General features: G+C 28.0%; 1 protein-coding gene across 1 annotated transcript; it reads right to left on the reverse strand.

Moving 5' to 3' along the window:
- Positions 1 to 6,158: 6,158 nt before the first annotated feature.
- Positions 6,159 to 7,816, reverse strand: LOC120091326 (myb-related protein 306-like). Its single transcript, XM_039049310.1, has 3 exons — positions 7,480 to 7,816; positions 7,250 to 7,379; positions 6,159 to 6,982 (listed from the first exon to the last, which is right to left on the reverse strand). The coding sequence occupies exons 1-3, from the start codon at positions 7,610 to 7,612 to the stop codon at positions 6,334 to 6,336; spliced, it is 912 nt and encodes a 303-aa protein (XP_038905238.1). The 5' UTR covers positions 7,613 to 7,816; the 3' UTR covers positions 6,159 to 6,333.
- Positions 7,817 to 10,764: the final 2,948 nt, after the last annotated feature.

The raw sequence follows: 10,764 nt of genomic DNA on the forward strand, positions 1-10,764 counted from the left end.
TTATAGCATTATATATATATATATATATATACAGCTAAAGATGTCAGAAATATATATATATTTTTTCTCCCCTTTGAAATGATTGGGGGTTAAGTTTGTAATGATTTATTTGAAAATCCATGCAATTGTTAAATTATATTAGGGATCGAATTATTGCCTCAATTATACACACATAATATTTGAGAAGTTAATCATGAAGGTTGTTTAAAGAAGAGTCAGTTTAATCGAGCTTAAAAAATGGATAAAATTCACCTATATTATAGAGAAGATTAAGGGGAGGGTCACTGTACTAATTATGCTCAACATGGATAATTGAGTCTATATATGGTCTGAAATCTTCCTCAAATTAACATGCATGCAGTACACCTTTTTTTTCTTTAGTACAATAATTTTGAATATTGGAAATTGAACCTTCACTTTAAAGAGAGAAAATACATGTTAATTATTGTTGAACTACACTCACTTTGGACGTGCTAGTTTACATATACTAAACTACATCATTAATTGGTTAAAATATAATAAATATAAGGTCTGCCTAAAATAGTTATTCTTTTAAAATTTAAGAAGTTAAATAGATAATTAGAAAGTTCAAAGACCAAAATATAATAAATATGAAAGTTCATAGGTCAAAACGAAACCAACTTAAAAGTTGAGGAACTAAAATAAGATTTAAACCTAATAAAATAAAAAGCTTTAGGGCTACACGTTGGTCTAAAACAAAACATGACGTTCTAGAGATGCTAATATTTTGGGGTTAGATCTTGTGTTTTTTGTTATATATAAATTGAAATTTTAGAATTGACTTAAGCGTAACTCAACTAGTTAAGATATATATATTTTCAATCAAGAAGTCAAAGATTCGAATCTTCTTATCTTACATGCTGTTGAACATAATTAATAATAAAAAAAAATGCTAAATAATACTATGCTATTACTACTAATAATAAAATTTGCAATCTTAGATTACTTCAAACATTTTTTTTCTTCTTTAGTTTTTCTTATGTGACATCACTGTTTTTGGAACTTATTTATGTTTCCTCTTGAAACCTTCATATTAGTAATTTATTTATTGAGTTTGCAAATGACATGGTTGTAATGTATGGTTATAAATGGTATAACCCTCTTCCCTCCTCTTTCAAAGAAAATTTAGTATAAAAGACCATTCAATTTTTTGGTATAAATAATTTCAAACATTTCAAAATACAATATCTCTTCATAGAAAAAAATATTGTATGCATAGAATTCATCCATTTTTAACATGGACATAATTGCACCAGTTACACAAAAATATTAAAATTCATATCGATAAAGACATTTGTTTTTCTTAACAAGCGAACATAGCTTGAAATCTTCAATTCGAGTTGGATTCTTTAATAATGATAATATTGAACACAACTTTAACACAAGAAATGAAACTAAGATTAATGGATATAAAATGTAAAACATATAAGAGGGGAAGCTCTCATGTTTTTGAGAAGTACTTTCCAGCTGGTTGAGTTAAATTGAATGTAATAATGAGAGACAAAATTTCTAGACTAGTTATTGCACTGGATTATTTTCCTAACAATATAGGGCTAATTTCAAAGTGTGGCAGTTTTTGGCTAAGAGTCCCTTTTTGACAATCCAAATTGTGATCTTAACATAACACTGGATGGGAGACAAAGTATTTATTACTTCCCATCCAATATCCATATCCGACTTGGAATTACCACAGTTTTCAAAACTCTCCATAATTGACTGAAATCTATGCAATCTCTCAAATTTTAAAAGGTAATATATAGTTTAATTGTTTACCCATGCATTTCAAAATTGTAAATAAGAGTAACTTGCAAACCAGACAAAACCACTTTTGAAAAACTACTTACTCAAAATTATTGTTGAAAAAAATTACTTTTTTAATCTCCAATTTTTAAAGAGATATGTTTGGTTTTGAAAACGTTCTTAAAAAGATGTGTATTCGATCCTTATATTTTCAAAATGTACCTTTTTAACTTTTAAGATGGTAAATACAAGTTTAAGTGATCTTCGAAATATAATTTTTAATTTTAAATAATTAAATGACATTTTTAATTTTAGAAATAATTTTAAAGAGAATAAATAATTTTAGAGAGAATAAATAATTTTTTAAATAAATTTTCAAATTTAAGAGTTTTCTTTCTTTTTTTTAAAAAAAGTCTATCCCGTGGATAATTTATCTTTTTACACCTCACCAAATTGTCCAATCATAATTTGCTATATGGCAAGTTCTTCTTATTTATTTTTTGAAATATTTTAGTTTTTTTTTGTGTGTACGTACGAGAATGTGATGCATAAAGATAAGTATATCTTAGAATACACCAAGTATATTTTTTCTCCTTTAAGAAGTTGGACTTGCTATATTTTATAATTTTAACTAAAAAAATGTTATCAAAATGAGTATAGCTCAACTCGAGTACTTTATAATTTTGAATAACTATATTTTATATATACAAAAACAATATTGTTTTCCGTTTTAGACACTTTTAAAAATTTTAAAACTAAATAGAAACGAGTATAAAATAATTTATCGGCTGAACATGCAATTTAACCTATGTTTTTCTAATATTTACTTTTCTTTCCAAGATCATTAAGCTTGTGAACAATGCTTTTACTGTACCAATAATATCAATTTTCAAAATCCATTCAATCATGTTTCTTAGAAATAATAGTGATAAAACAAACCTATATTTAGAATAAGCAACTAAAAAGAGCTATTTTCAATTAATGCAAGTTTGATTTTTTTTTTTTTTTTCAAAGGCTCCTTGGAGTTCTGTTCTTTGATGTGTTACTGAGAGTGTATACTCTTAACTTGAAAATGAAACAGGTAGATATTCTCTGCGTAACTAAGTCTTTTAAATTAGTCAAAATGTGCCATTAAATTATCGATGTTGATATTACAAATATGAAGCAATAAATTTGCAAAAAGATCATTTCCGTTTTTAAATTTAAAATCGATTTTTTAAAAAAGAAAAATTAATTTGTCCTTTTGATAAAGGTAACAAGCCCACGCTACCGAGCTTCGCAATTGAAAATTGAATATTTTTACGTCTTTGAATAAATATTGAGCCCTTGAATCAATTTTTCATTAATAGTTTGAATAGACATTACAAATTAGAAGTCATTACAATTGACTAATCAGCTTTATACGACTATAGAAAAATTTTAGCTAGGTTTAATTAAAATCTATTTTTTTGCTAATCTTTGTATTTATTCCATTTTTGTTTGTGAAATTTTATTAAATCTATTTTAGTCTTTGAATATTAGGATTGTTTTCAAATATATATAAAAAAAAAGTCAACTTATCTATAAATATAACAAAATGTCACTGTCTATTAGTGATAGACACTAATAAACACATTGATAGATGTCTATCACTGTCTATCACCAATATTCACATAATTTATCTGTTAATTCACTTGAATAAAAATATTTTTGAAAATTTAGGGCTTACTTGGTAGAGGATTTGAAAACTAATAATTTAATGAAAAAGAAAGTAGTATTTCATGTTTTCAAATATGTGTTAGGTAGTATATTCATAAGTTGGATTCTTATTTAACCAATTGTTTAAAATGTGTTTGATACTATATATTTAGAAATCATAAAACTAGTTGTAGTTATATCCACTAATATTTAGTTCACAATAAAATGTTGTTAATTTATTTATGAATATGATTTATATTAAAACAAATTATATAATTTCTAATACATTACATAATGTATATTATATTTCTTAGAAAATGAATTGAGTTTATAACTTTATAACATGATATTTTTGTATTTATAAATGAATCTTTATTTAGTATAGTTCCAGATTTTCAAAATCTAGATAAATGAAAAATATAGTTTTCAGAATTTACATTATTTGAATCACAAAATCTAAAAACAATTTTCAAAAACATAATTTAGGTTGTCTGCAAAATATATATTTACTGAATTTAATGTATTTGAAAACATAAAATAAAATTTACATTTACTATCAAACAAGTCTTTAAAAATTGAATTGAAGAACGACGAAAGCTTAAGAGCGAAAATAAGTTTTAGAATTTATATTTTACCTTTCTTGTTATTATAAGTATGAGTTTTCTCAAATTTTTTGGGTTATATTTTTATTTTCAATTTTTTGATCAACATGTATAAAAAAAATTCATTAAATCTTAACAATATTCTTGGATTAAATTGTTAAAAACTAAACTACTTCAAAAGTGATAATATAAGGAGTAAACTATTATCAACTAAAATTCATATGTTAAATTTTGACTTCTACAGAAAAAAGTGGTTAATTTTTTTTTTTTTTTTAAATGAAAAGAATGTAAGTAATGGGGCCTATAGTTGACTTTTGCAATGTTGACCCTTTCAACTAAAACTTAAACGCCACTTCAAATAGATGAGTGTGGGAGTTGTTTTGTGCTTTATGAGTCATTGGAAAAAGTATTTTCATAATAATCTATAATTTTTCTTAATTCTTTTTTTCCTTTGCATTAGTTCATTCCATTAATATGGTTTAAATTTTATTTTAATTATTTTTAACCTCTTTCAAGTGTTCGTCTTTGGAAAAAGTTATTCCTTTTGAGATTATGTAGATCCACTCTTCTTTCCTTTGTTGTTTCATTTTTTTTCGGTTCAAATATATTTTTAACTAGATTTAAAATTGAAAATTTAGACTGATTTCGAAACCATATGGTTTTTAGTTTTTTATTTTTGAAAATTAAATCGGTAAATACTTATTCATCTCTAAATTTCTTGATTTATTATATTTAATTTTTATCAATATTTTCAAAAATCAAGTTAAATTTTGAAAGCTGAAAAATATAGGTTTTAAAATTTTTTCTTTTTGAAATTTGGCTAAAAATTTAATTTTTATATTTAAAAAAGATGCAAATTCGTTGTAAAAATTTGAAAAGAAATAAACTAAAATTTTCAAAAATAAAAAATTAAAATTAAAATAGTCATCAAATATAATCTTAGAAATCTATTATTGCGATTTTTAAGATTTAGATACTTATCAAAATCAATTATAAAAACTGTTCACGTGACCCAACTAACATATCAACAAATTCAAAGAGTGAAATACTCAAAATTAACAATATCCTAATTTACTTTAATTATATCACATTTTAGGTTAAACATGAGTTTTCCTTTCTCATTAATAAAATTACTTTAGGGACCATTTATTTTTTTAGAATATAGATAATCAGAATCTTAGATGGCCGAAATTATATATATTAGAAATGATAGGTTTTCAGTATATTTAGATTACTAGGTTTGTTTTGTAGGAATATTTTTGCAGATATCCGAGAATATTTTGATAAAATTATTTGTTTCGTAGAATATCTACTCCGGAATGTATGTCTTAAATTTACATAAAGTTTTAAGAATGCTCTTACGACTATTTATTACTTTATAGTTAATTTGATATAATTTGAATTTATATAACATATTTATTTTTATCAATTTAAATTTATTTAAAATTAATAGACAATTTATATTATTTTAATGTTATTTTTTTTAACAAAATAATATACCATAATTTAAGATTTTTTATAAAATAAATATTAATTTGAATTTGAATTTTAATATATTGCTATAAAATAATAAGAATTATGATATAACTAAAAAATATAATAATTATGTGGTTGACAATATTTTTATTTTAATTGTATATAAGTAAATGAAGATTAATATATATATAAAATAATAAAAAAAAAGGATAAAAAAGGTAGAATGGGATACCCTCAACTCGGGAATTGGAAAACCCATGTTTCAAGAGAGCATCTAAAATTTTAAGATTTCTCTGTCCAGACATCCTAGAATGCTTGAAAATCTTCAGATGTCGGGACATCTCACAATACCGCAAAATAAACACAATAATCCAGATGCCTAATCCATGAGAATTTAAGATACATGTAAAACAAACGGCCATTTTGATCGTATAAGCTTTCCTTTTCATTAAGGTAAAAAACAGTTAAAGAGAAAATTCAAATTTCAAATGATCTTTAAGGAAGATTATATATATTAGTGGGCGAGTAACAAATTTCTTTTACACCTAAATATTGTAGGATCACAGAGGTTAACTATACTTTGAAAATAGCTCAAGAAAGAAGGAAATTAAATCTAAAAAAAGGGGAGGACAAAAGAAGACAAGGAGAAAGAAACTCAATATATTATTGTACTTGATTAATTACCATTTTTTTGAACTCTCTAATCTTTTATAAAATACACATCTCTTCCAAAATTCAAAGAGATAAATTGGAACAAAAATCAACCCAAGATATGCTCTAAGCTAGTGAAAAAAAAGGGACATACTTATTTATAATTTCATAAAAGATTATCATACTTAAACTTTTCATCTACTGTAAAATCAGCAAAGTAATAATCTTTAGCATCTCCATGAAGCCATTCCTCAAGCAATTTCATCGGCAACAATTGTTCACTTTCATCCATTTCACTTTCCCCTTGAAAAACGCTCGTCTCCGGCGACCCATCTGAATTTGACGATTCAAAATAATCAAAACTCATTAATGTATCCATCGATTCCGATAAACCCGCCCCATTCATTTTCCCTCCGCCGTTGTCGCCGGAATCCACCACCGTCGACGAGCTTGACCGGCTAGGATTGTTCGTCGGTGGGTTTTTGTTCCATTCCTTCAACCACCGTGCGATGTTGTCGGCGCTGGAAGCATATGCCGGAATTTGATGATGGGGTGCTTTGGACTCTGCCGCCGGCAGCGGCGGCGGCGGCGGTTTNAGGGCTTGTTTGGCCATTTGGATGTCAGTTTGGAGGCGTCTTTCCCACTGGCCTCTGGTGGTGAAAAGGGCATCGCCGGCGGCGTCGGCGGTGAGATCGGTTGCCGGAGATGAGTGATGGTGGTGGTGGTTGTTTAGCTTCTTCTTGAGATGAGTGTTCCAGTGGTTTTTAATGTCATTGTCTGTTCTTTGTGGAAGGTATGAAGCTATGGCCGCCCATCTGCCATTATTACCATCAATGCATCATAAATTCACTCCAAAAATAACCCCCCCAAAACTAAAAAAGCATTATTTTTTTTGTTAATTTCATTTAAGTCAATTATTTAATTTTTTTTAATTAAATCAGTCAAAAGCTCCATTTCAGGAGCTCGAACACATTGATACTATTATTAAATCACTGATTCAATGGATAAAAAGAAATTTTAATATTATATCCCCACTTTAATTAAAAAAAAAAAAAAAAGAAAGAAAAAGAAAAATTGGTTACCTATTGCCAAGAAGGGCTTGAAGGTGAATAATCATCTTCTCTTCATGGTGAGTGAAATTACCCCTTTTGATCCCAGGCCTGAGGTAGTTGGTCCATCTCAACCTACAACTCTTGCTACATCTAAGCAACCCTAAAACACAAGAAATAAGAAGAAAGTTAGAAAGAGTAAAGAAGTAAATACACACACACACTCACACAAAAGAAGAAAAAGAGAGAGTGAGGTTAATTACCAGTATTGGCAGGAACAGCCCTCCAATTGCCAGGGCCCTGTTGTTGAATATAAGAAACCAAAACAATGTCTTCCTCAGGAGTCCAAGGGCCCTTCTTCACACCTTGTTTGTCACAGCAAGGAGGCCGACCCATTTTGGTAATTATGTTAGCTAGCTTGTTTAATATTGATGTAGAGATGAGAGAGTTGAGAAACAATATGGAGGAATTGAGGATTGAAGAATGAGGTTGGGGTCTATAAATAGATAAAACTTTGAGAGGCTGACTTATGAAAGAAGAAGAAGAAGAAGAAGAAGAAGAAAAAAGTGTCAAAGGAGCATTAAAGTTGGATAAAGAGTGGAGAGAGATTAAGAGTGAAATGGGAAAGTCAAGGGTGTGGCTGTGGCATAAATCCAATGCCGCCTCTCAGCCTCCCCAAAACCGCGTGACATTCAATGTAATCCTTGCATCTCCAAAACACTTCTTTTTCTCTCTCTTTTTTATTTGCTTGTGAGTTATTACACTTTAATTTGTTTAAATTATATACAACTTTACGTGGTATATCAACTCACAAGCAAATAAAAATGAGAGAGAGAAAAAGCTTATATCAAGTATATTAAGAATATCCTTGGTGTTTAGTGGATTTTTTGTTTTACTAATGTGAGAAAAAGCTTGCATAAACCTCCTAAAGTCGATTAGGTCTTTTCTATCTTTAGATATAGTCGTGGGGCATTTGTGATGTGGGAGTGAGAGAAAGAAAACGTAAATACAAAAATACAATAATGTTTTCAGCCTTCAAAACCCTTGAAGGTGGATTTGTAGTCCAATCCAGCTAAAAATTCGATAGTGTTTGTTCTTGACAAGAGAGTCGTTTTTAATCTGAACAATGAAGATTTTCTTTTTGAGCTACCTACAGATAGGTGTGTAGTGAGTTTGTTTGGTGTCATTTTGAGTGAAATCATTCTATTTTATTTTATTGTATCTTTTTTTTTTCCTGAAGTTTATTGACTTTAAGATATAAGTTGTTTCATGCCTCTAGATTTTGACTAAAGAGAATCCATTGTAACTCATTGATTATAGTTGAGATTTTGATCACTTCAATCCATGAGTTTTTTTACTCGTTCTCATGAAGAGGTTTTTTCTATGTTAAATTGTGGTTGTCTTATACTTAATTAATAGTTATTAAACACGCTAAATATATACTGTGACATCTCAATATGTTGTATTTAGGCCTCGCAAGTAGAAATTAATATGAATTGGTAAGGTAATGCAAAATATCACATTATGAGGTGTACACACTATAGTTTCTAGGGCTGCTTTCAAATGTAACCTTTAGGAACTGATTGTAAATATAGCATTAACAAAAAAAATTACAAATGTGGCCAAATTTGAGTACAACACATACAAAAAGGCGAAAAAGCCCATGGAAATGTAATAAGCCCACGACCCACAATATCTTTCTTTCACGATCTTCTTCTAACCCTCTTCCAATCCATCCAAAAAAATCGACAATTGGGATCCCTCTTTCAACCCTCTTCGATATTTGATCTACATAAATTGGGATCTCCTTCAATCTGCATAGTAAGTCTCCATCCATCCGTTGTTTAGTTTCTTCCTTTTTTTGTTTGAAAAACCCTAACCCAACGATCTTCTTCAAAACCCTAAAATCCGCAAATAAAAAAAACCTACCGTCATCAACGATAATCTTCTTCCAGCGCATCTATTTCAATTTCCATTCATCCACAAATATCGAAGGGGAGAATCAATCAATACTTGTAAAATAACACTAAAATCAACCACGGAATCACATTCAAAAGTTAAAAAAAAAAAAAATGTAGTTTCATGACTGTTTTTTTTTCTTTTTTGTTGTTTAGTTGATTAATTATTGTTTGTGTAGTTTAACTTGAAATGTGTTTTGTTTGGGGTCTATCAACGATAGATTTCTGTCACCAATCAACTAAAAGAATGTTGATTTTTTTTCGTGAGTAAGTAAATGCATAGTTTCACTGTTTTTTTCTTTGGTGTTGTTGATTGGAGTCTATCAACGATAATTTCTATCACTGATATACATAATAGATATTGAATATATTTTCATGCAATGTAAATAAATGTACAGTTTCACTGCTGTTTATTATTAATTTTTTTTGTTGTTGACTAAACTCTGCTATTGATAGGTTTTTATCACTGATAGACTTGGAGCATGTTGGATTTATTTTTCCTGAAAATGAAGAAAAATTGTAGTTTCATTTTTGTTTATTTGTTGTTTAGTTGATAGACTATTGCTAGACTATTTTTAGACTTCAAATATGTTGTTGATTAGGGTCTATCTATAATAAGTTTCTATCATTGATAATCTTGAAACGATGAAGTCTATCAGTGATAGGTTTATCACTGATAGGCTTCACCACATGACATAAACGTATCAGTGATAAGTTTAATACTAATAGACTTCACTACTTCAAGTCTATCAATTATCGACTCTATCACTGATAAACTTGAAGTATTTAGTTTGTTGACTGAAGTGGTTATTACTATTCCAATAGATTGATAATTGTAAAACAATTACGAAAAGTGAACGACAAAAAAATGGGGCCAAAAGAACCTTAGAACTTGAAGAACCATCAAGCAAAAAAAGAGATGAAAAAAGATAAGTTATTCACTATATATTTAGTATATATATATTTATAAGTTGTACTTTTGAATATTTATAACAAATATTATTTTTGTTTAAATAGGTAAAAAAAAATTCCTAAAGAAAGTTGGAATTCTACTTTGATTCTACATGTCTATCTTTGTAGTTGGAAGTGATAGACCATATCATTAAGGGCTTAGATTCTACATGTCTATCTTTGTTTGTCCAAAGTACCTTTACAACTTCTAGCACATTTGATTAGAAGACAATGTGTCTCTGCTGATAATAATGTTTTTCTTTTTAACATTGAAGGTAGTATTGTAGAGTTTGGGTTGAGGGATTTTTGTTTGATTATTGGATTAAATTGTGATGAATACCCTGTGTTGAAGACGTTTTACATGAAACTAAAGAAAATGATACAAAAATTAGATAAGCATTTTTTAAAAATGAAACTAGCATCACTAGAGAAAATATGAAGAGTGCATTTAACTATTTTTCTAGTCATTGCAATGATGAAAGAAAAATAGCAAAACTTGCCAATCTTTATGTGCTAGAAAGCTTGTTGATTCCAAAAAAACCTCATAATTGTGTGGATTGGAAGCATGTTAAGATTTTGTATGATGAGGAGAAGTTTAGGAATTATCCATGGGGAAGAGTGTCTTATAGTCTTACCGTA

This window comes from Benincasa hispida, chromosome 11 (genome assembly GCF_009727055.1).
Source record: "Benincasa hispida cultivar B227 chromosome 11, ASM972705v1, whole genome shotgun sequence".
Classification (NCBI taxonomy): Eukaryota; Viridiplantae; Streptophyta; class Magnoliopsida; order Cucurbitales; family Cucurbitaceae; genus Benincasa; species Benincasa hispida.